General features: G+C 42.4%; 1 protein-coding gene across 4 annotated transcripts in view; it reads left to right on the top strand.

Moving 5' to 3' along the window:
- The window catches only part of SLC5A9 (solute carrier family 5 member 9), a 65,871-nt gene that overhangs the window by 5,622 nt on the left and 34,010 nt on the right, over nucleotides 1-26,239 (top strand). For 2 of the 4 annotated variants that reach the window (XM_077333812.1, XM_077333816.1), the window contains exons 1-3: nucleotides 82-173; nucleotides 9,364-9,566; nucleotides 13,517-13,588. In XM_077333812.1, coding sequence (XP_077189927.1) covers nucleotides 9,438-9,566; nucleotides 13,517-13,588 — 201 coding nt within the window. In that variant the 5' untranslated portion in view covers nucleotides 82-173; nucleotides 9,364-9,437. Of the gene's footprint in view, nucleotides 1-81; nucleotides 174-9,363; nucleotides 9,567-13,516; nucleotides 13,589-26,239 lie in introns of those variants that run through there. The other 2 variants (XM_077333813.1, XM_077333814.1) reach the window with 2 other exon arrangements.

Raw genomic sequence — 26,239 nt, 5'->3', positions numbered from 1 at the left:
CTCGTATGCAAATAATTCAAGTGAAAGCAAATGTCATTAAGACTGGGCTTCCAGTTACCTAACACAATTGGGAGTGGGAGGGAGGAAGGAGTGCTCTAAGGAGGAGTGTTTAAGTGATTCTGAGATAAACCTGAGCAAAGGAAAGGCAAGAGGAAAGGGAACAGAGGCTCCAGGTACTGTACTGTCCTCACAAAAAGTTATCTTAGACAGGGTTTAAAGTGGTCCACTGTAAGTTAAGAGCTATTTAGTATATGTTGCCTTTTGTATGTTTGAACTTAACTTCTATTTTATGGAACCCTGAAACTAATTTGTAAGATGATGTGTGGTATAACAATGGGAAGAGTTCCATAGTTTCTCTTCTTAGATTTATGACTGGAATACTGAAGAATCATTGTACTTTCTCAGAGTTTATTATTTCATTGAAGCCAACCATGAACCAGGTCAGGCATGTTCACCCTTGCAATCCTTACTAAGGAAGGAGTGACTCAGTCCGTATAAATTGTAGTAAACAGGGAGGAAGCAAAATTACTCTGTAAAATCCTTCAGCATATATTCCCTTTGTTTGGTTTCTGGATCTGGGCTAGAGTAGAAAACTGGAGATGAAGCTCTGGTACAGATCAGTGAGATCAGCTGGTTGCCAAAGAAAATATATGGAAATTGGTCAAGTGCTCTAAGAGCCCAGCTACAGGTGTGGGGGGCATACTTATGTGTCACACGTGTCCATCAACTCACATCCAAAAAACAAATGGGGTTCTATTTTTAACAACCACAGAATGGACACTGATTGGAGCTAGTCTCTGCCTTGTCCCCAGATTCTTACCCTCCTGCATTGCATTGTTTTCAGTGCCTTAATTCCTTCCTGGCTTACTTTAGGCAAATGAAGCAGGAAGTAAAATGCTGAAAACAATTGAGCATTGTACGGTAAGGCATGAAGGAAGGTTATAAAGTCATGTACATTGCTTCAAATTTGAGGGTGCATTATCAATATTCATAAATCCCTTTGTCACAATGAGTGTGGTCCTAAGGCCTTTTATTTTTAAGGCTGCTTCACAGATTGCATATGAGAAACTAGTTTCCATTTTGAACCAGATATGCATTTTACAGGCTCCCTGTTGGGAGGGCTCAAGGAAGGCTTTGGTGTATGAGGTCTCCCTCACATATCTCATTTTCATCGTTTTTAGATCAACATTTAAATGGGTGATGCTGTAGTTCAGGGGACTACATAAGACCCAGGGGCCTGAACTGGCCAGTCCAGGGTTCTTATCTGGCCTGTTGGAAACTGGCACAAGGGCAGAAACAGGAGGCTGCTTGGGATGCTGGATGAGTGGGTGGAGCTATTCCAATTAGAGCTTCAGCAGGGCAGAACACCCTTGTCTGCAGCAGTCAAGCAGAACCCCTTCATTTCAGTAGCAGCCTCACTGGTAAATTGGGTGTCATCCATACCATCCTGGAGCTCTAAGATGAGGTTGCACCCCTCTCTGCTTGGCCTGCAGCTCTGGGCCAAAATAAGGTTTTATATTGGGTTGTAATTGGTTAGGTCCTCATATTCCAAGGTTGGTTTCTTGAAAAGGGGACAGACAATGGCCTCATTCAAAGAAGCAATTCTGGAAGAGAAAAAGATAAATAATCTCTCTTAGGAACTTCCGAGCACTTCATGGCAGGATTTAACCAGCAGAGAGGAATAGAGGGGGTGCTTATTAAATTTGCAGATCATACTAAACTGGAAGGGGTAGCAAATACAGCCGAAGACAGCCAGGATCTTGACAGGCTGGAAAACTGGGCTAAAATTAATAAATGAATTTCAATAGTGATAAATGTAAAGTTCTGTATATAGATCAGAAAAATCAAATGCATCACTATAGGAGGGGGAGACCTGTCTCCTCAGTAGTATGTCCAAAAAAGATATAGGGGTCTTAGTAGACTGTACACTGAACATGAGTCAGCAGTGTGACTCGGTGGCTAAAAAGGCAAATGGGATTTTTGGCTGTATCAAAAGAAGTATAGTGTCCAGATCACAAAACTGATAAAAGGTAAAGGTAAAGGTATCCCCTGTGCAAGCACCGAGTCATGTCTGACCCTTGGGGTGATGCCCTCTAACGTTTTCATGGCAGACTCAATATGGGGTGGTTTGCCAGTGCCTTCCCCAGTCATTACCGTTTACCCCCCAGCAAGCTGGGTACTCATTTTACCGACCTCAGAAGGATGGAAGGCTGAGTCAACCTTGAGCCGGCTGCTGGGATTGATCTCCCAGCCTCATGGGCAGAGCTTTCAGACAACATTTCTGCTGCCTTACCACTCTGCGCCACAAGAGGTTCTACTACTTTAATATGCTCTGGTTAGACCTCACTTGGAGTAGTATGTTTAGTTTTGTATGAGGAAAGGTTGAGGGAGCTTGGTTTGTTTAGCCTGGAAAGATAACTAAAAGGTGATATGATAGCCACCTTCAAATATGTGAAGGGCTGTCACATAGAAGATGGAGCAGAGTTGTTTTCTGTTGCCCTAGAGAACTGGACCAAAACCAATAGGTTCAAATTACTTCAAAAGAAATTTTGGCTAAACATCAGAAGAAGTTCCTGACAGAATAGTTCCTCAGTAGAACAGGCTTCCTCATAAGGTGGTGGGTTCTCCTTCTTTGGAAGTTTTTAAGTACAGGTTAGATAGCCATCTGGTAGAAATGCTAATTCTGTGAATTTAGGTAGATTGTAAGTGGGTGGGCAGAAGGGATTCTGTCGGGTTTAGCTCTTCTGGCCCTCTCTTGCATGCCCAGGAAAATGCCAATAACCATTTTGGGGTTGGGAGGCGAACTTCCTCCAGGCCAGACTGGCCAGGTATTCTAGTTTGGGGTGGCATAATCTGGGCATGAAAATGGGGTCAATATGGGTGGGTAGGTAGTTGTGAATGTTCTGCATTCTGCAAAAGGTTGGACTAGATGGCCCTGTAGGTTCCTTCCAACTATGATCTATAAAAGATGGTCAGGGACCCATAGGTCAGATTGTTGGCTTTATAGCTTACAGGATCTTATCAACATCAGCAGGTTGGTTGAAGTGGCCCCCAAAAGGACCTTGATGTCAACATAGAGCCTCTGGCCACTACTGAGAACAAAACTGGTGGCAAGGTCATGGCAGATCTTTAAGACTTGTTGAAATTTAATCTTGAACAAACAGAAGTCCCATGGGCAGCTACTTAAAGATTAACAAAATTTATTACAGCATAAAATTTTCTGATTCAGAGCTCACTTTATCATATACATTACAACATATGTTGTCATAAACTTTATTAGTCTTCAAGGTGTCACTGAGCTTCTGTTTGCTGCAACACACCTATCCCTAAAATTTTAATCTTGAGTGTATCTTAACACTGATTCCACACAAGGAATTTTCCCCAGGACAGCCTCTCATTGCTCTTGGGTGTTTGTGCTGCTTCCACATGATGTTGGCAGCAACCTTGAGCTCTCAAGTGGCTGACATGAGTTTTAGTCAAATTTGCTCCATGATGAGGGAAAAACTCGATTTGCCATGCAGCGATCTGGGGAGCAAATGGGCGAGCCTGTGTGGAGGGAGAAACATACCACAGTCTTGGCAGTGTTTTGCCCGCCCTCACACCCGCCCTCCCATCTCCATTTCCTGATTGTGATTTTTTTTAAATGGTGCATTACTGCAAGACTGCAAATCTACATTCAACATGTAAAATTAAAATGTTCTCCTCACTGTGAACAGTCATTTTGGGATCAGGCAGCCAAAAGACATCCCTGTTTGCATTTTCGTGCGGTGGTGTATGAACAGGAAAAGGAGGGGGTGCATGTGAAGAAGCATCCCTCTCCTGATCAGGTAGGCATCTGTGCTGTTTGTTTTTAAACCTTACTGTGAACACACAATCATTCCTCGGAGTCCATTCCTCGGAGTCCTCGGAGTCAGAAATCTACCCCAAGCATAAATAGAGATCATTACATGAAGAATCCGAAAAAGAGGAGGGAATGTTTCATTGTTGTGGGATTTTTCCATAACAACATGGAAGTGTTTTTTTTTTAAGTTTGTGTGTTGTGGCATTTATCCATAGCAATGTGGAAGTGCACTTAAAAAAAAATTGGGGCTTGGAAGGGAAGGACATTTGAGACACCAATACAACCACTGTGCATGGATTGGTGACTTGCAGTGATTGACAAGCTGAGGAGTGGGGGAGAAGTTCACATTGTTTTCCCTTGATGCTTCTTCGGGAGGCAAAAAGCCATGACAAAGTGATGGAAAATACGGGAGGGGTCCCCCGTCAGGAAGCTTGCAAACATGTGGCTTACAATCGTGCAGTTTCAAGCAGGAGTTTTATGCCTCTATGCCGAATCAGTCTAAGAATTGAACACTTTATTTCCATGCTAAAATCTTTAACAGCTTTTTCTGAAATGATGCAGCTATTCATCAGTGCAGCATTGGGCTATGGCTCCCATAGTGGCCAGTTTCCCCAGATGCATTACACATTCTCAGGTATCACCTATGGCTCAAATATGGCCAGGAGAGCTTAAACCGATAGGGCAAATGCCAAAAGATTGTATGTCTGGGGAAGTCAGAAGCTATGAGATTTGTGGTTCCAAGGGCACACAAGTCTGGCACAATGTAAGCTAAGTTAAATGTTAGATCAGTTTTTGTTTTCTCTTCTTCCTACACAAGATGGTGCTATGATACCCCTGAATTGGTACTGCTAAGTTGCCATTTGAAATAATATTGTCGAGATCAGGACAGCAGCATTACAGCCTAGCTATATGAATATTTGCTCAAAAGTGAATGTGCATAAGGACTGCAGCTGTAGTAATCTGCACTAGTCATTTCTAAATAAGTTTTCTGCATATTACTTGCCTTTCAAAAGCAAGCTACATATTTCTTTGGAAGCTGGAAAATCTCATTTTCACTAATTTTATTACTTACTGGCACAGTCCCAGACTTTTTCCTCAAAGCTCAGCACAGTTCTAGATGCCATTTAATTTTTATAGTCTATGTTGCTACTTAATGATGACTTATAAGCCTTCTGAACTCAGCACTGGTACCCTACATTATATGGCATATGGGATCCATCCCAAACCATCTGAGTATTTATGGCTTAAAGATTAAGGTGATGCTACCCTTTAAAATCTAGCTTCTCCTTTTGAACAAACATGATACCCACTTGGAAATGTTGGAAACCAGCCCATTTCACAGGAACTAATTGCACAGAATTCATATATCTGCTTCACTAAATTAGAACTGTGTGATCACCTTGCCAGAGAAAACCCAGTTCTTTAACACAATTGACTATAATGGCCCTAATAGGCTATAGTGGAGCCTATCACACATCCCTATAACCAGCTGGAAAACAAAACTGCCCCAATTCCAGGTTGCCTTCCCCTACTATTTTCTCTTTTCCTTCCCTGAAAACCCCCACAGATTATCCCCGTTTCTTTCTCTCCTTCCCATCTTCCAATTCACCTACCTTTCTTCTATTCCACCTATCTTCAGTATGACCGTTTACGCACTGGGAACTTCACTGCCCCAGCTCCCATACAGGAGCACAAATTGGGGGCAGATGAGGTGCACCAGGCCAAATGCCCCCCCGTGTGGGTGCAGGATGAGGTGGGGCAACCTGCCATGACTAAAACTCCAGCCTGTAGCCCAGCATGAAACCTCCAGTGCATAAACAGTCTATGGCCGCAGACCATTTCCTATAACCAAGATTATCAGGCATGTGGCCTGCCACATTCAGTAACCAAACACCATGAAGATTCATCTAGCTCATGATAATAGCTGTTCTTGATATGACTCCATACCAACAGAACCCTCACCAGCGCAAGTGTCAGGAGAACATTTGAGATCCATCTTATCCTAGGTTCATGAGTCTGTACGGTATGATTATAGTACCTGGAAGACTGGAAAGGATATGGGCTAGAGGAGGGACCCTGGGCACTTGCTGGAAATATCTGTGTCCTCAGCCTGTCCAATGTTTCCATAGACTTTCACCAACTAACCAGGACCAGAGAGAAGTGCTTATAGGAGCAGATGCTGTCATGGACAACCAAGATACATTCCTGCCTAAGACCTGAACCCTCTACCCAAAGCCTGCTGCTGAGTCAGAGGTCTCACATCCACTGACCTATTAAGCCTCATGTATATTGAACCTAGAGCTGCCAAACCTAATGGTCATTGGTGAGATTTACCAACAGCAGGGGAAGGCCTAGACCGTCATGGCAGAAACATCATCAATGGTGTGGTAATATCACTTTCATCTTGCACAGGACCTTATTGCATCATGGGTGACACAGGACTCTCTAGTATTTGGGGAAAAGGTTTATGGTAAATATGGCTTCTACTCTAGAGTTTTTGCCCAAATATTAGACGGTCCTGTGTCACTGGCTATAGAATGATGTCACTCCTGGTGCATGCAAGTAACATAACCAGTGACATCATTTTGACTAGGCTTCCCCCAGCAATTGGTAAGTCCCCTCACCAGGTGCTGGGAGGATCTGGAAGCTCTACTTGAATCACCTCACCCCCCCCCCATGGAGATAGATCAAGATGGGTAGCCTTGTTATTTGTTTGTACTGCTACAGACAGGACGCAGCAAACTTCCACTCTTTTCTATTCCTATTTGCAAGTAAAGCAGGCATTACCATGGCACTGTAGCCTGAGGTTCTCTCACATAAAAAAGTAGCATTCCCTGTAAGCAGTGCATGTGAGCAGCTGCTCATTACCACAGGAAGCCCTGCTCAGCAGCATTATGGAGCTGTCAGGATCTTGCACTATTCATTGCCTATTTTAGGATTACAGCAGTTATATTACAGCAGTGGAAGGGTTTTTTGAAGGAAACAATACTAAGTATCTAACAAGCTAGCAAGTCACATTCAGAAACAAGGGATTTTCCCCCAGAGAACACTGAATAACTCATGCCAAAGAGAAATTGTTGAAAAATAGGCTTTAGGTGTACGTTTAGTATTTCAGGAGGCAAAATTGGTTTCTGTTTCACTCTCCTCTGTAGTTTGTCAATCCACTTTGCACAGAACCTGTTTCCCTGAAATCATTAATAAAACAATTGAATAATTCAACCATCTGATAAACACAGCTAAATGGCATCCCCCTCTCTACTAAACGGTCCTGACATAAAGATCCGTGTAATCTTCTGCACTTTGCAACAGGAAGTAACAAATGTCTAATTTAAATGTAAAGGGAGGAGTCAGAGGAGCCTGGTATTTTGTGCAGAATGTTATACTAGCCAAGAATCCAGGGCAGAAGATTTATTTCATCTTACAGGGACTACTGATTTGAACCATCTGCTCTGAGTCCCCACCTTCAAATTAATTTCACAAAGTCTGAGGAGATTTAGATAAGTTCATTTGTATATGGTTCCTATGCCAACACACTAGTCACATGATCATCCCATCCAACATTTAATCATTTAAGAAATATTGTATTCATATGGGACATCAATTGCTAGTCAGTGCTCAGTTTATACTTACATCTGGAGCAGATGTTGAAAATCTAGTAATAAAATTTCATGACAATACTTTTGCCCAGTGTCAGTGTTTACTGAGTATGATTTGAATGATCAGCACATCAAACTTTCCAAGAGGAAAGGGTGTGTAGTGTTACCCAAATTGAGTGGACATGTGTCCTAAAAACACGTATCTTTGAGCTTGTGGGGAATATTAGCTCAAATGCTGCGAGAGGGGGGTAACTTAGCGTTTATCGGATCGTTATCTATGTCTACGAGGGTTTATTACACCCGTAGGAACTCAAGGCAAATACAGATTTAAATGGTAAGTTTTTATTGAAAGGAAAATAACAAAAGGACACACAAATAGCTAACACACATACAAGCAGTCATATAGAGAAGGGGGAGGAAGAGTGGAAGGCTTGATAGTTACCTGTCCGAGGAGTGGTGGGTCAGAAGAAGAAGCACGAACCAGCGTGGGAGGTCCTGGGTTGGAAGACACTCAGAGTGGCTGTGTGAAGCCACAGTTTTTATAGGATTTTGGGAAGGGGGCTATGTGACAAGGCTCAGGTAAGCATGTGCTGGAAGTTTCCAGGGTCCCCAGAGATTAGGACAATACCTGGCCAAGTGGGGGGTGATGTCTGTAAATGGATTTGGATAAAGGTATTAATGGCTCTGAGGAAGAGAGCCATCAGGTCTAGCTGGCAGGATGTGGGGAGGAGATATCCCCTGGCAGAGGGGCCAAGTGTGAAAAATATTGCAAGACAAAGGATTTTCCTAGGAGCCCTTAGGCAAACAGGAGGAAGCCAGTCCACTCACTTAGAAATACAATGGGGGGGGTGAGCTGATGCAAGCTTGAGTCCAGAGGTACCTCTGGGCCAAGCAAAGGCTGTCATTCCCAACCTAAGGCAGAGAGCAAGATTTCTAAGATGGAGTCTGGCCTGGCTTGGCTGACCCTAGCAGTGTCGTCTTGGCTTTAGCTTAAGCCTAGACTATTGTGAGGTGTCATTGGTTGTAGAAGACAGTGTGCCAAGGCATAAGGCAGGGATCCTGCCATGCGTAACAGTAGGCCAGCTGCCTCAGCATCTAATACAAGGTAACTTCATCCTATGTATGGTCTTCCCTTATACATTTTATAATAAGGACTAATTTATTCAGCTTCTCCATACTGTGCTATATTTTGACCAGATCAACACTGTTGCTCAGCCTGTTCTGAAGTTGTTATCCAATAACCAGACTGTTGTGTCATCATACATTTGCTATACCATTGTCAACGTATTTCTAGAACACTGTGTATGTTAAGAAAATGAGATATTGCTGTATGACAGGTTATACTATGTTAATGATCCATTTTCAAGAGACTAAAATGATCATTTCAGAGTGCCCAACTTTGGGATTCATGATGTAGAAATACATGCCTTCTGCCCTGAGGGAAATTGCATAGAAGGAAATGTTGGAAATAGATTTCTGGAATGAAAAACTCATCATACCTTTGCTGTCACTGTATGATAATTGTAAATTCACATTATCCTAGCATTGTGGGTAAACTAGTCTGGTGCAAAGCTGAGAATTCTAACAATGTCTAGTTGGCTTAATTCCAGATGCTGAGTGACACATAATGCAAGCTTGCTTGATATACCCATGCTGAATATTGGCTAAAGCTTCAGTATTGACATTGTCTTTTTGAAAAATGCCATGACCTTATGCACATAGGGAGCAATGGGGAGCAATTTGTCTGATGTAAAAAGAAAGGTAAACATCCATTAAAGCTCTGCAGATTCAGCAGGTGCATTACACAAATCTATATCACATGTCACTAAATCTGTGAAATGGCCGAAAGCTTGAATTTCCTGACAGAACTGCATACTTCTTCATCAACACTGACAGTTTCTCAAACCTGTTAATTATTATTAAAAGGAAGTAATGAGGAGAAACGTGTGCCAAAGTCCATTGTGAGATAAAGAGCAACAGCCAACACTTTTTTGACAGCCATGAGCCAAGCACCAGCTACTCCAGAATTACCCAGCAACAAGCCTGAAGAGAAAAAAATTGCCTTTGAAATTCCTGACATCATTGTTGTGCTTGTCTATTTCATCTTTGTCCTTGCTGTTGGAATATGGGTGAGTCCTGTCAGATGTCTCTTGGTTTTAAAAAATGCCCTGTTACTGAAGAGTTCAGTTTTCTAGGATATGACTAATGCTAATTCATTTTTAGAATCTTAAAATTAATGTTGATGAGACACTGGGACCATTTCCACATCAGGAATCTTTCCCTAGGCAGCCTCTGGTTGCTGGTGGGTTTTAGAGCACCCTCCACATAAGATCGTCTGCATCCTGAGGTTGTCCAGGGGCTGGCTCACATGTTGCCAAGATTTGCCTCGAGATAAGTGAAATTACAAAAAGTAGATTTGCCACTTATTGACCATTTACGCACTGAGGTTTCATGCCAGGCTGCAGGCTGGAGTTTTAGTCATGGCAGGTTGCTCCACATCTTCCTGCACCCACACGAGTGCAGCACCCACATTTGGCCTGGTATGCCTCATCTGCCCCTGATTTGTGCTCCTGTGAGGGAGCTGGGGCACTGAAGTTCCCAGTGCATAAACGGTCTTTATCTTGCATCCCATCAGTGAGCAACCAGGGACAACCCATATGGAGAGGGAAAGGCACGATAGTCTCTGCAGGGCAATTCCACCCTCGCACCCACCCTCCCCTCTCCACTTCCTGCTCTGAGTAATTCTTTTTTGAAAAAACATGGTGCAGTCTGCATTACAGCGTGACCACAAAACGACATTGTCAAAGGTAAAATAAAATCTTCTGCAAAGTGTCCATGGTCTTTTTGGGATCAGGCAGTCAAAACACATCCCTGTTTGTGTTTTTTGGAAATGGGAAATGAGCTGGGAAAGGGGGGGCAGGTAATTGAACAGCCTTCTCCCAATCACACAGGGGTCTGATCACTTTGTTTTTAAGCCAACCATTTATACAAAATTACACTTTGGGCTCCAGTTACCATGTTCATCATCTCATAAATCCACCCAGACATAAAGCCCAGAAGAACACAAATCCCCCCCCCAAAAAAGGGGGGAGGATGCTGTATCATTCTGGCATTTCTCTGTAGCAACGTGGAAGTGTTGATTTTTATTTAAAATGCATCTGTGTTGTGGCATTAATGCATAGCAATGCAAAAGTTTCTTTTTAAAAATAAATTTCAGTCCACGAGAGAACGGCTGTGATTAGTCCTTTGAGTCTTCCGTATTTTTATCAATTTTATAAGTATGAAGAATTTAAACCTTATATATAGCAATAATATAATACTGGCCACAGGCTCACATAGGTATGACACGTTCAATACAGACTGGTATCCCCATACCTATGTGAGCCTGTGGCCAGTATTATATTATTATTGTATATAAGGTTTAAATTCTTGATACCTATAAAATATTGAAGACCCAGATGACTTGTCACTGATGAAAGAATCTCACTGAAAACGGATATTACCTGGATTCCTTTTTGACAGAGGTCCTACAGAATAAACAGATAAGGAAAACTACGAAAAGGACACTTTTCTTTCTTTTATGAATATATTTATTGTATTGCCATTGGATAGGTCTGTTTCTCTCTGCTTGGTTTAATTATTGGACTGTCCTTCTTATACTCTTGTATGATATCACTTTCTGTGATTGACAAGCTAAGGAGTTCAGTGTGTTTTCCCTTGCAGCCTCATTGGGAGGCAAAAAGCCACAAAAGGGCAGAGAGAAAACACGGAAGGGGTCTCCTGTGAGGAGGGCTGCAAATGCAAGGTTTACCATCCTGTGTTTGCAAGCAAGAGGCCACAATCGTTTTACTCCTCCATGTGGAAATGGTCTAGAACTTCCATGTTTGATGCCCCTAAGTATTTTATTGTTGTAAATAGTAACCGTGTGGACCCATTTCTGATTAGAACTGCATCATAGGAAAACAAATGCAACAGAGTACTTAAGAGGGGGGAAATTGAAGCTCCATGGTCCTGATACAGATTGAGCCCATTTATGGCTGTTATTTTAAATAAATGTCTGGGGCTTCTGAATACAGAAATCCTAGTGTCCTATCCAAATAGGACCCTAGGTCCTTGTGACTAGCAAGGACTACCTAAGCCTAAAATAATGTTTATTTTTAATATATGCTAGTAGATATAAATCTAATAATGGTCATATTTCTGCCTTGTTTGAAGTGCTGTTTGCTTACAACAGAATTCTTTAACTAATATAAACTTTTAAAACTTTTGCACTGTAAATTTGAATTTCTTTCAAGAAGTACTCTGTTCAAGCACACCTTGAAATTATGTTGAATGGCCTGAAACAAGAGGTGTGTACTTGACAAAAGAAAATGTCTTAATCCCTAAGATAATTTAAGAAAGGGAAGGTGTATTAACTGCAAGAATTCTTTGAAAGGTTGTCATACCATGAAGACTTGTCAGATTCCATTTCTTTTTTCATTAAGGTCAAATTGAATTTCTGCCCATTGTTTTCCATGCATCCAAAATGGCCAATTTTCCTGAGGAGATGTTTTTTCACCAAATGGAATCAAAAATAAGGGATCCTAGCTCACCCTTTCTTCTGAAGACTGCCCAAGTTTCAAGTGAATTTAACAGAGAGCTATGATTTTACAGGGCTTTGAATAAGGTTATCCCAGCCGTCCTCTCAATTAAAGCATCTTAGTCAGGCACTCCCTGCCATGCCAATCACATTGCAAAGGAAAGGGAACCTTCCTATCCAAACCTAATCCATGAAAAATGTGATTTCTAAGTTATCTGCAAGGCAGAAAGTAACCCACTAACTGAAGGCAACTGGATAAGCCAACAAACCAAGAAGCACACACACATAAGCACAATGAAAAACCAGGAACAAATTCCTCAGAAACACAAAAAGGAAAGGCAGAAGATGAAAACAAAGCAAACTGTGCAGAACACAAAACAACAATGAAAACAATTCTGTTCCTGAACTCCCTTGCCAGCAACCAAATGTGACTCTCATTAACCCTCTTCTTGGGGGAAAGTAATATCAGAGCTCTCTCAGCCTCACCTACCTCACAGTATGTCTGTTGTGGGGAGAGGAAGGGAATATAATTGTAAGCTGCTTTGAGATGCCTTCTGGTAGAGAAAAGCAGCATATAAGAACCTTCATGGCAAATATCCTTATCTATGGTTCCTCTAGATATTTGTGAAACAGCCTGGGGGGTGGAACGTGTCCAGCTGTCCAAATTGGAATAGGGCCAATCAGGGTGCAGCCAGCAATGCTGGCTGCATCCTGATTGGCTCTGCCCCTACAGCTCCCTCCCTCCCTCCCTGGACACTAGCCACATTCCTCTCAGATGTGCCAGAGACAGAGACACACAGAGCCCTGCCAGACCAAACGCGTGCACACCAGCCCTGCTTCCCTCCTAAGAACAAGCACTAATTACCTGCGCTGCCTCCTGCTGCAAGGCACATGGAGAAACATGCAGCGAGAGGGAGAGAGAGACACAGAGAGAAAGATGCACCTCACGGTGTCCCCTGGGTCCTAGCACCCATTGCATTCCTGGTTGCAATGGACTTTTTTGCTAGTACATATATATTTAAATATTTCACTCTAGAATTAGCTGCTTCATACTTTGAACTGAATGTTTGTCGTTAGTTTTCTACATATCTAGTTTGTAAGCCAAAAGGGTTTTGTCTTCTAATTGGCAACCGGGTTTATGCTAGCTGGAGCTTTGCTATGGAAAAGATGTCGAATGCTCTTACTTGCTGAACATAAATCTTCTGGGATATGAGCTATCTGATGTCAGCTATTGTTTAAGCAGAGTCAAAGCATTCATTACAGTGGCTTGTTTCCCTGATTTGTATTTAGGTATTGAACAGTGTTTTTCGTTTTTCAATAAAATCTTTTGATTTAAAAAAAAAACATTTTCTCTAGGGCACACTGAAGCACTGACAGATGGTCTGGGAGGGCTTATTAAAGAATCCAAATAAATATTGGGTTAATGAAATGCAGTAGGGAAAGCAACACTCTTTGGAAATATCAGCCTTAAGAAACATTAGAGTTTTTACTTCATTTCAGTCTTCTTTGCGAGCCAGTCGGGGAACAGTTGGAGGATATTTCTTGGCTGGAAGATCCATGACATGGTGGCCTGTAAGTATAAAATATAATACATTAGATTGATTCTAAGCTTATGGTATATATCATGAGCCACAATAATAAGCAGGATTCCAACATACAAATGCAAATGCGTTTGTCACACAACCACCTCTTTTTCCTCCCCAACTTTATGGCTGTGCTACCTAACATAACATGAAACTACAAGTAAGAACAAGATGCCTGCAAAAGAAAAACAGTTTCCAGATTCTTTTTCAAAATAAAGTAGAATTTGTGCTAGGGAAAAGCAAAGGAATTGTGTTTAAACTAGCCAACCCAAGCTTTTCCAGATATATTCCCATGGATATAAATATTGTCTTTAACTCTAACTCTAGTGTGTTTGTGTATCCATTTAAAAACAAACATGGGAAAATAATCTGTACATCGCTCCGCGGAAGCGGTATAAATAAAAGGCTAAGGGCTATGTGGGAGGGCTCGGGCTGGGATGGGGGGGGCCAACGATTGGCCCCTTGCCCCTGAACTGATAGGCGGAGGGCCCAATCAGCTGGAGCGAAGCCTGTCAGCCCACCTCCCGCCCCGCCCACCAACAAGGCAGTTAGGCAGCCACCCACCCTACCCTGCCATGTGGCCCTGGGAACAGGGGGTTGGCCACATCCCATGCACCAGACCCTTTGCCTCCCCCCAAAAGGTACTTACCCCCCACCTCCCCACCACACTCTGCCACCACCCCTTCACTCCCGCCCTCCACCGCCGCTTTCCTGGCCCGCATTCTCCCCTGTGCCCTGTTCCCAGCCACTCCCCCATGCTCACCTGCCCCACCTTCTCCACCCCCCTGCAATCTTCCCAGCCCCCCCCCCAGCTCCTCTCACCTCCGCCGACGCTTTCCTGCACCCACCCACCCACCACTCTTTCCCACCCATTTCTACTGGCCCCTCCCCCAACGGACCCAACGGATTGGCTGAAAAGGCTGAAACAAGGTCACCCAATTAGATTTATGCCTTATCATTACAAATTGTCACTATGCAATTCTAAACAGAGTTAAACTCTTCCAAGTCCATTGAAGTGAATGGGTTTAGAAGGGGGTACTCTGCTCAGTGCAAGTAAGGCAATAATTCACAGTTATTTGTACCCTGTTATTTTAAAATATATATTCTAATTTAAAAAAAAATAAAGGAAAGAAGAAATGAAGCACTGCTCTTAGGAGAGGAATAAATAAATTATAAGGTGCTTGAATATTTGCTGTCAGATCTCGGATGGAGGCAAGGGACCCCTGCTGTCAGTCCCTGCACCCCCAGTCACCAATCAGAGAGTTGGTGGTAGGAATTACCAAAACAATGAAAAACATCCAGGCCATGTTGTTGGCATTGCACACGAAGTCACATTATCATGTCAGTGATATCCAGGTGATGCTCTAGTATTTGAGCAAACGTTTTATGGTACAAACCATTTTTACTCTCGAGTTTTGCACAAGTAACAGAGCATCACTCATCATTGACATGATAATGTCACTTCCTATGACACCAGCAATGTGACCAGGGCCTTTGTCTTTCTACTTGTAAGTAGGTATGGGCATGAACCATTCATGATTAATTTTGGTCAGTTTGTGCTTTGTGAACTGAAGTTTGTGGCAGGTCATCTGGCACAAACTTTCTAATGGTTCATGGCAGTTCATGGATGGATACATTTACAGACAGTCTCTGCTCATTCAAAAATGTTTACTAAATTTCAAACCAACAGTTAGAATGAAATTGTCCAGCCTTGGAAACACGAACAGGGGCAATCTAAAGCCCTGTTCATTTTGTGGGTGTTGCTTGCAGGGGGTCCATTCTGTATACTTTTGAACCTGTGCCTGACATTTTCCCCAAAAGCACTTTCCTGAGAGCACCTTCTTTGAAGCTGGGCATAGCTTGTACCCCCTAAATCTAATCTGCACAAAATTTGGAGGGCATATAGAGGACCATTGGGGGAGATTCATGGAAATGTTATTTATTTATTTATTTATTTATTTATTTATTTATTTATTTATTTATTTATTTATTTATTTATTCAATTTATATACCATTCCTCCCTGCAAGTGAGCTTGGAGTGATTTATAATAAATAATAAATACAGATAAAGGCAATACCTCTCTCCCACTCCCTAGATACCCTCAGTCTAGCTAATCTGACTGGGAAGACCTAAAATAATGGGGGGAACCAAGGAGGAGGAAGGAAGCCTGTATCATTACCAGACAGTCATGAGCTTAGCATATTTGTGCCTGCCCGCAGAGACTTATGGATCCAGATGGTGTTTCTTGAATGCTTTGCAGGACCCAATGCACCCAATGGTGGTTCAGTCAATAAATTAGTCGATGACTGGCAATGGCAGTTACTGACTACCATCAATGAGATTGCACCCTAATTCCCTCTACACACCTGTCTCAAGTTGGTCCCTGGTACTCCGGGGAGCTACACAAGACAAAGTGGGAAATATCTACAGTGAGTTTGGAGGAAGACTTATGATCATGTGTCTTATAGAATGCTTATGAAAACCTATGAGATGGCAGTGAAAGCCATGAAGGAGGATTACTTTGCAGCTTCCATTGCAACTTCTAGCTCATGTCCAGTTCAACTGTTTTGATTGCTCATGACTCTAGGAGAGGGGTGTTTAAAATGCACACCACTGGCTTTTTGCTGTGAGGCTTTGGCAAGCTTTTTGAAGGTAAAATCTTGGTGCTGTGCTGTGACCTTCCCTCAAATGCTGAGACTTTAAATGAACTGGAGATCCCTTGGCCAGCTCCTAGGGTTGTTTTTGACAGTTTCAGGTGTCTCATCCAGACTGAAGTAGACGGAGTGCTAGCTTTGGTGAGGCCAGCCATGTATCCTCTGTCCCTCTTAGCTCTATGCATCTAGCTTGCACAGGGTTTATTTTATATACTCCTGAACCTATGCCTGTCATTACCCCAGAAAGCACTTTCCTGGGGGCACCGTGGGAGGGGTTGTAACTTACCATAGTTTTAAATCCAATCTTCACCAAACCTGGATTGTCATTTGGAGTTCCACAGTGAGTGTGGTGTCTCCAGCATGCTGGTGGGAGGGATTCTACTGCATCAAGAACCTCACAAACTGGACTGGTTCATTTGGTACCTAAAAGTTCATGTTGGTTCATGGCTCACGAATCTGGTACTCCACAAACCATAAGCCAAAACAAACTGCATTTTCCCAGTTCATGTTTATCCCCATCTCCACTCCCCCCCCACAATCCCCTGCCAGTTGTCAGAAGGGATGTGGTAACCCTATCCCCTGCCAAACATATATTGCTCTGAATGCTACACCACTAGTCCACATGACCTTATTGTAGAATGGGAAGAACAGCAAAGGTCTTCGTTGCCAGGTCCCTCGTATTTTCTCAAGTCTGTTATAATTTTTTTAATTTAAATATCTGGATTCCAATATGGTTTATGTGTGCATCTGGAAATTTAAAACATGCAGTCATGCATACATGTCACCAAATATATAGTGCTGGTGATAAAAAATTAGCAAATGCAAGTAGCATATAGTACTGCAGGGGTCTTTAAAATGCTGGTTCCAGTACCCAGAAACAGATTAACCCACCCACCCCCAAACACACACACAAACATACCAACCGCCTTTTGTAGAGAACCATCAATGGTGACAAAAACAGCCAAGTTCTTCTGACAATATATCTCCTGTAAAGAAGATAGAAATGCTTCTAAGATAAAAAGCCAGGGCCTTTTTTGAAATAAAAAGAAAAAAATCCTCAAAAGTTAAAGAGCAATTTCTATTCTGCTTTGACTTAAAACTATGGTAAGATTCCCTGTCTAGTAACTTCTGAAACTCTCCATATGAAACCATCTGTAAACAGCCCGTGGCGCCACGGGCGCCACGGACTGTATAAAGGAGTAAGGGGCAGTGGGGAGGAGTTAGGGCGGGACCGGTCCGGGATAAAAACTCAGGGGGGGCCAATCAGGAGCCGCGAAGCGGCTCCTGATTGGCCCCTCCGAGTGTCAATCCCGCCCCAAGCAGACAATGGGGAGCCGCGCAAAGCGCGGCTCCCCATTGCCTGCTTCACTCGCTCGGAAAATGGCGGCCCGCCTGGTGAGAGCCTCGGCTGGGGGGTGGCCCTGGAAGCCTTCTCTCGGCCGGCGGAGCGGCCTCGCAGCGTTGTGGACGCTGCGAGCCCGCTCCGCCGGCCGAGAGAAGGCTCCAGAGAGCCTCGGGGGGGTGGATGGGTGGGGGGGGGGAAGGGAAGCCTTCTGCCGCCGGCCGCAGCGGGCTCACAGCGTCGTTGACAGAAAAACAAACCCTGTAGGAGCCTTTCGCAGATCCAAGCAGCAGAAAACAAAACCCTGAAGGAGCCTTTCCCAGCTCCAAGCAGCAGAAAAAAAAACCCCTGTAGGAGCTCCAAGCCGGCACGCCCACGAGAGCTAGCAGGAAAAAAAAACCCTGTAGGAGCCTTTCACAGCTCCAAGCAGCAGAAAAAAAAACACTGTAGGAGCCTTTCCCAGCTCCAAGCAGCAGAAAACAAAACCCTGAAGGAGCCTTTCCCAGCTCCAAGCAGCAGAAAACAAAACCCTGAAGGAGCTCCAAGCCAGCACGCCCACGAGAGGCAGCAGAAAAAAAAAACCCTGTAGGAGCCTTTCCCAGCTCCAAGCAGCAGAAAACAATACCCTGAAGGAGCCTTTCCCAGCTCCAAGCAGCAGAAAACAAAACCCTGAAGGAGCCTTTCCCAGCTCCAAGCAGCAGAAAAAAAAAACCCTGAAGGAGCTCCAAGCCGGCACGCCCACGAGAGGCAGCAGAAAACAAAACCCTGTAGGAGCCTTTCCCAGCTCCAGCCAGCAGAAAAAAAAAACCCTGACGGAGCTCCAAGCCGGCACGCCCACGAGAGGCAGCAGAAAAAAAAAACCCTGTAGGAGCCTTTCACAGCTCCAAGCAGCAGAAAAAAAAACCCTGTAGGAGCCTTTCCCAGCTCCAAGCAGCAGAAAAAAAAACCCTGTAGGAGCTCCAAGCCAGCACGCCCACGAGAGGCAGCAGAAAAAAAAAACCCTGTAGGAGCCTTTCACAGCTCCACGCAGCAGAAAAAAAAAGCACCTCCTGGTGTCCCCTGGGTCCTAGCGCCCATTGCATTCCTGGTTGCAATGGGCTTTCTTGCTAGTCCAGATATAAATCTCCAAAATGATTTACTGGGAAGGCATAAACCTTTTGAAGGACACATTTTCTTTGGAGCCAAAAGGAAATATAACAGTAATTTAAAGACCCAGAGAAATAAGTGTCAGAGGAGTAAATATCCTTTTCACCCTGTCACAAAAACACATGACTTTAGATTTCTCAAATGCTTACCCACTAGCTGAATGCAGTTTAGAAGTACAGGTCTGTATTGCATCCTGTGGGTTGTAAAATTCTGTGGGCTAAGTTTTCCTTATACCTCCACTGGAGACATATTCTGTTATATGCCACTATATAACAAAAAAATGTTATTGTTTTAATACGCTTTGTGCTCCAGTTTCTCCCAAGTGACATTTAAGGTCTGGCTTACCTGTAGCCTCTACAGTCACATTGCAAGAAATTTAAGAGGCTGACAAGAAACCAAGAACTCCCACTCTTCTTGCCAAAATAATTTGCTCAGGGAGAACACAGCCATATGAACAGAATCAGGAATTATTTCAACATGCATACACGGGGATTTGATGCATACAATGGCTTTCTTATTTCTCTGGATAGAACAGATGTGTTGTTTAGAGATGGCTTTCAGTTCTCATGATCACTGGGTTTATGGTAATCACAGATGAAACTCATGTGGGCATTTTCTAACACATAACTACAATCCTAGGTTCACTTTCTTGACAGTAAGCTTTATTAAACATGGTTGAACTTGATTCTGGATTGAAATGTATAGAATTGTCCTGTTAGCTGTATAAAACCCACCACGACATGTAGGTTACCTGCATTGTACAAAAGCCAGAATTAGTAAACCAAAGGAAGCATAAAATGACTTTAATCCAACAACACACCAAATTGTTGGAGCAAGCCTTAAGGTGTCTTTTGAATTTATAAACCAGTTCTACACAAAAACTATTTCCTGCGTAACAGTATTATCCAGAGCTCTAGAGAGCAAAAATTATTTTCCCGGAAGTGATGTCCCAGCATTAGATGACTATGTTTTGTTTATTCTCCCACCTCCACTCCATCACTCTGATCTGTGGTGGGAAACAGGAACTTGGATGGGCAATCCCATAACCTGTTATGCATCCTGGCCATGGGCTCCATAGGTTTGCAGAAGTTCCCAAAGAACTGACATGAGAAATCCAAGTTTACTTATGAGGATAGCTTTAGTAATGCATTGGAGTTATCAAAGCAGATTCATGGCTAAGTTCCAATCAGCTGGACTCAAGACACACATACAGTGGTGTTTGCGTAACCACTTGGCCAAACTCTCAAGACAAAGAGTGTTACTAGAATTAGGCATCTTGTACCCTAAATGCTTGCTGTGAGCCCAACGAGTGATTAAACTTTCCCAAACACTTGGATAAACCTGGCCATCCTGCACCTGGTTTCCAGTGCAGGGAAGAAACAATCCAAACCTTGAAGATACGCAGTACAAACAAGCTAGGTTCCCTTGAGAGCAGGGCCCATTATACGCACATTGGATAATGCCTTTTCAGTGCACTTTCTGTTCCACACAGGGAAATACAGCTGCAAAAGCACACTGAAAGTGCATTACCCAACATATGCAAAATGGACCCAGGTCATACTATCCTCTTCCAAGAGACTTAGGGCAACTAGCAAATATGGAGTTACTGAGGTCAATAGACACCTCCATCAGAGGCCTAGCAGCCTTATGACTATGGCTATCATTGGCCAATAGGGTTGCCAAGTCCTTCCTGGCCACTGAGATGGGGTAGGGTTGAGAAACTTCTGGATATTTGAGAGTCTGGGGAGGACAGAAACCTCAGTGGGATACAATGCCATAGAGTCCACAGCAATCATTATTTCTCAGAGAACCTTATCTCTGTAGTTTAGAACTGAACTATAATTCTGGGGGAATCCCTAGGTACCACCTGAAGGCTGACATCCCTATATGGACTCCATCTTGAGGTTTAAGGCAGCAGCTTATTGCAATTAATGACAACAGGCCCTGACTAGGGATGGAGGAGTCAGAAGTGACATTTCACCTCTTAATCCTTCCCCATCCCCCAACTGTGTGTGACATTCTTGCAAACCTAGAAATGATGTTTGTATAGCATGAATTGTTCTACAAACTTCTTTCTCCACCTCTGTGTTCCAGGATATAAGGAGGGCCTGTGGTTTGGCACAAGTGCTGCCAGGAAAATGATAAACTTTTGATTGCTTTAGGCCATGTGGCATTGTTCCACAGCTTTATATACTTTCTTTATCCTATTTCAACAAGGATGTATATCTTACAGAATGTGTTTGCATTTCTTGGAGCCATCCTATTTACCCAAGATATGAATGCATATTCCAGTAGTGAGTCTTTTAATCAGAGACATCCCAGATGAGATGTTTGCACTATTTGCTTCAGGAAAGGTTTCCAGTCTCGTACAGCATTAATATTTTAACTGTCTAAAAGCTGAAAGGGTGGTCAAATTCTATTACTCATAGCTGAGGATTCATTGCTGCAGTGACAGAAAGGGCTGCTATTCAGGAGCGGAGGCAGGAGGAGAGATGATGCAGTGTGTTGAAGAAAATGATTTTCAAAATGTTAGCTATGCCGAGGTTTGGGTGAGAAATTCCTAGAGATTCTGGGAGTGGAACCTGGGAAGGGTTGTGCTTGGAGAGGTGAGGGAAATCAGCATGGCATAATGTCATAGAGTCCACCCTCCAAATAAGTCATTTTCTCCAGGGGAAATGATTTCTTTTATCTGGAGTTCAGCTGTAATTCCAGGATGTCTCCAGTCCCCTACATGGACATTGGCAGACCAAATGTTAGAACTATACACTTTTGAACAACACAAAACTATCCTAAAGGTAAAGGAATTATACTGATTCTTTAAAAAAAAAAAAGAATTGGAAATTGACACTACTATGTGGCAAGCAATGTTTCCTTGCTGTAATTTCAGGTGAAATACATAAAGCTTTGAGCAGAAGTCATTTTGATAGGGAATATTATAATAGGTAGGATTATAATTGGTAGGATTTTTTTCAGATGGGGCCAGGAGGTCTCCCAGAATAAAAAAAAATATGTTGTACCTGCTCTAATTTGCTAAACAGCAGGGAATTTGATTACTATGGCTAAGATTGCCAACTCTGGGTTGGGAACTATCTGGAGACTTTGGGGGTGGAGCTAGATTGGATTTGGGACAAAGTTCAATGCTATGGAGTCCCACTCCAAAGCAGCCATTTTCTGCCTGGATATGAGCTGTAAAACTGGGGATTCCCTAGATCCCACCTGGAAGCTGGCATCCCTAACTATGACTTTGATGTATGTTGTGGAGAATGTGAGAAAACAGGTTTAGCATAATCTAGTTTTTATCTACAGTTATCAGAGCCCTAACTTGTCTTGAAGGCCTTAGTTCAAATTCATTTTATGAGAAATTTATTTTCTCACAAAACTATATATTTTGCTACCAACCAGTTGCAGATCCAGGGGGGGGGGTGTACAGGGATATCAGTGTGTGCCCATTTGTTTTATTTTATTCTTCTCAACTGCTACTAAGGCCAAGAATTGTGCATTGCCAACTACAAAAGTCAATCCCAGCCATTGTTTATGCAGAAATAAGTCCTCAGGGCTTCCTTTCTAGTTGGGCTTGACAAATTCCTTGAAATATGGGAGTGCTACCTGGGTAGGAAGCTCAACAGAGTTCAGTCTGTACAGCTACTGTTTTCTCCAGGGGGACTGATCTCTGGATTCTGACCACTCCTCTCTGTTTAGTGAGGAATCTTGCTGTGCCAAAGAGAGCCTTACTTCACTGGAGAAAAGGCTTGCTCTGTTTGAGGAAGGGTTTCTCGCCTAATCCTTGTCCACAAGTTACATTGCATATACATACAATCCATGCACAGTGAACACTTGATTTTTAAAATATGTATGTTGAATACTTTTCATGTAACAGCACATATAAAGCTGAGCGTGTGATAAACACCCTATATTTATCTAGATACTGGTCTCTAGTTTCACTTGCAAAAGGAATATGCATTGACCCTTTCTTACAAATAAATGTACAAACATATGTGCAAATTTTTACCCAAATTGTAACAACCTTACCCACTTTCTTCTCAGGGTAACAGTGCTATGGATTATGTCTGTATTTCACCATGGTTAATAGAATGGTTAGGCTCCCATATTGAAAGCGATCATATGCCTTTAGAGCTTTCAGTAAAGGTCAAGCTGTCTTCTCAATCCTATGATGGTGTCTTATCTACTTCAAATCCATCTGATTTTTTTTTCCAGAAAATTAACCTGTCTTCTTCCCTAGCTGTTCAAATCAGAATTTTTTTGAACTCTCCACTAGTTTTTAATTTGAAAAAACAAATTAGTGAGCCCTCCCTTAACAACTCCTGGATCTGTAGGTATGAGATTATAATTGACTCTCTGTTGCAGTTTACAAAAGTGAGTGACAACAATCCTAAAAAGTACTGCCTCTTGGTTTGATAAAGACTGCTTAAAAAGGAAAATAATCTGTTTTTAGTCTATCCATATTTCTAGATCCCAAGCCAATGAAGAGTGTTTCCATATTAAGCATGAATATCAATCATTAGTTAAACAAAAAGTAACAATATTCTATCAAAAGCATTGGGATTCACTCAAAGTTACTCAGACTGTCGAACCTTCTGGAGAACAATAGTTAAAGTGTTAGGATCTAACAACCCTAGTTCATGTCCCATCCCTGCTCATAAATAGGTTGCACACTTTTGGGGGATTTTTGCATCTTTCACTTCAGCAGGGACTCAGGATACCCTAGTACAATCTACTGCATTTCCCAAGTGGCCTCCAGTTGAAGTTGATACAGTTCTTGAACTGATTAAAACATTGAAACCCCATAAAGACCCTGGTCCTGACGGAATTCCAGCTGAGCTTCTATAGCGCAATGCAGAATAGTGAACTCCTGTATTAGCAGGCTTATTTACACAGATTAATGGTTCAGGCCAGCTGCCAGAATCTTGATTAAATGCTATCATATAAAATAATCCTGCCATTATATAAAATAGGTGAGACTGACCTTCCAGCAAACCACTGCCCAATAAGCTTGCTTTCAGTCACTGGAAAACTCTATGCAAAATTTTTGGCTTTGAAATTAACATATTGGATTTCCAGTAAATACATCCTTGGACCTGAGCAGATTGGGTTCAAAAAAGGAAATTCCACACTAGACCATTGCATCATGCTGTTTTTAAAGTGAAAAAATATATAAAACCTAGAGGTGGTAAACTATAAATGGTCTTCATTTACTGAAGTATGGCCTTTGATTCCATCCTAAGATAAAATCTGTGGAAAATACTTGCTGTCCCCTGAATTGACCCCCATTTACTATTTCTAATAAGGAAATTACACAGGTAAAATTTGTCAAATAAAACTTTCTGAAAATGGCACTCTAACAGAAAATTCCCATCAATATAGGGGTAAAACAAGGCTGCATCTTGCCCCCCCCATCCATTCTGTCTCTACCTTCATTATCTCCCAGCCTTGATAAAGAAAATCAATGGGCACCCCCAGTTACTGTTTGCAGGTGATATGGTTATAATTTCTAGATCCTGTGTTGTTTTGTTACATAATCTGCAGGGTTTTCTTGACTACTGTTGCATCAACCATCTAGAAATAAACTTTGAGACATCAAAAATCATGTTTTTTGCCAAAACCCACCTGAAGTACTCTTGGATTGTTGGAGATAAATCTATTGAGCAAGTCAACCAGTTTAAATATCTTGGCCTAAATTTTATTACAACAACAAATGGGCAACACATAGAAAGAAAATAATTGAAACCATCAAAGGGCCTCTAGCTATGCTGTCCAAGTTTTCCCACCAAAAGGGTAATAAAACATATCAGTTGTTTTAAATGTTTATAATCAGAAATTTGTTCCCAGGTTGCTTTATGGTGTGCCAATCTGAATAGAGGCCTTTAATAATGAACCCAGAAGTGTGGTAAATCTCACTAAAATTTCTGAATTGGCTCAGGCAGTCAAACTTTATTATAGTCATTCAGACCAAGTTATATAAAGTCAGTACATAAAAGACCAAAAGAATATGGTCATTTAATAGAACACAATCAAATCTGCAAAAGGCCAGTTGTCCCTTTTAGCCAAGTTTTATCATCAAAAAGGCAACAAAAACCTTCTGTCAGGAATCAGGCTGAGCCCAGCCGGTGGAGTCCCAAGTGAAAGCGCATTAAGAATCCAACAGTCGGTTGCAAATTCTAAAGCAGAGCTTTATTAGGCAAAGTCCACAGTTAGCTGAGCATGCCAAGATCTTCCTAAGCAAAGATCTTGATAATAACAAAATACAAGCGAAACGGGTGGGGCAGATATAGGGTTCACCAAATAAAGGAGGGGTGCTCAGAGGGTTTGGCGGGAGAGTGGGTAGGAATGACAAAAGGGGTCCTGTTCCCAGGCTACCAGATGGCCAGGTGCCTTATCGGGGAGATGGCACATTGTTGAGACTTAGCTGTCTCCGCAAGGACACTTACAGTGAGATTGATACAGTTGTTGGGGCTCCTCGCCCGCTGGGAAAGGAAGGGAGGAAACTTCTCAGAGGACAGGTTTATTGCTTTATGGCCTTGGGCTGCCTCGGCTACAGGAAGCCTGAGAAAGTGGGAATATGCAGGAACAGTGGGGAACAGGATGGCATGAACCAGGGGGGTCATGACACCTTCAAGCAGCCATTAAAATCTACAATGCCAAAATAATTCCTCAGATACTTTATGGAATCCCAATATGGATGGATGCATTTAATAATAAATTAGAGAACATCCAATCTTTCTTTTTCAGAAATCTGCTAGGAGTCCCAAACTGTGTGGCCAATCATACACTTGTAGCAGAACTTGGCCAACAGAGTATAGAAGCCCAGGCGTGGTTTCAGTCCTTTAAATACTGGTTAAAAATTCATTTCCATGCTCAAACGGGTAGTTTGTTAATTAACCTTTTGAGTGACCCTTATTCTTTCAGCTGGCTGGTCAAAATGTCAAAAAAACTTCAAATTATGGGTCTGGACATCTCATCCCTTAGCATGCAAGATGAAAGGACGATACTAAAGCTAATATCACAGAGACTAGAAGATCAGGATACACAGATTCTGGGCTCCTCTAACAACAGTGTATGTTCTCCCCGCTTCTGGGATATTCCATTATCTTACAAATCCATGCCAGTTAAGAAGAGCATTTCTAGTAGCTCGTTTAAACATCTTTCCTTCAAATGTCACCCGAGGTAGATTTTTGAAGATCCCTCCTCAGGAGAGATACTGTTTACATGGATGTAGTGTCCCTGACACGTTGCACCATATACTTCTGGTGTGTCCTAAGTTTGAAGTATTTCGTCGCCCGTTAGCTAATCATCTGAAGAAATTGAAATTCAGCTGTGTTAATGAGAAACACTGTATTAAAATGATATTAAATGTGAGGGACAGAGCAACTATTATATAAGTAGCAAAGTTTTTAGTGGCAATTTTAAATGAAAATCTTTTACGATAGATTTTACATCTGAAACTGTTTGAAAATTTCATTTTATGCTTTGCAATTTTAT

This window comes from Paroedura picta, chromosome 4, assembly GCF_049243985.1.
Source record: "Paroedura picta isolate Pp20150507F chromosome 4, Ppicta_v3.0, whole genome shotgun sequence".
NCBI lineage: Eukaryota > Metazoa > Chordata > Lepidosauria > Squamata > Gekkonidae > Paroedura > Paroedura picta.
This window is presented reverse-complemented; position numbering and strand designations above follow the sequence as displayed.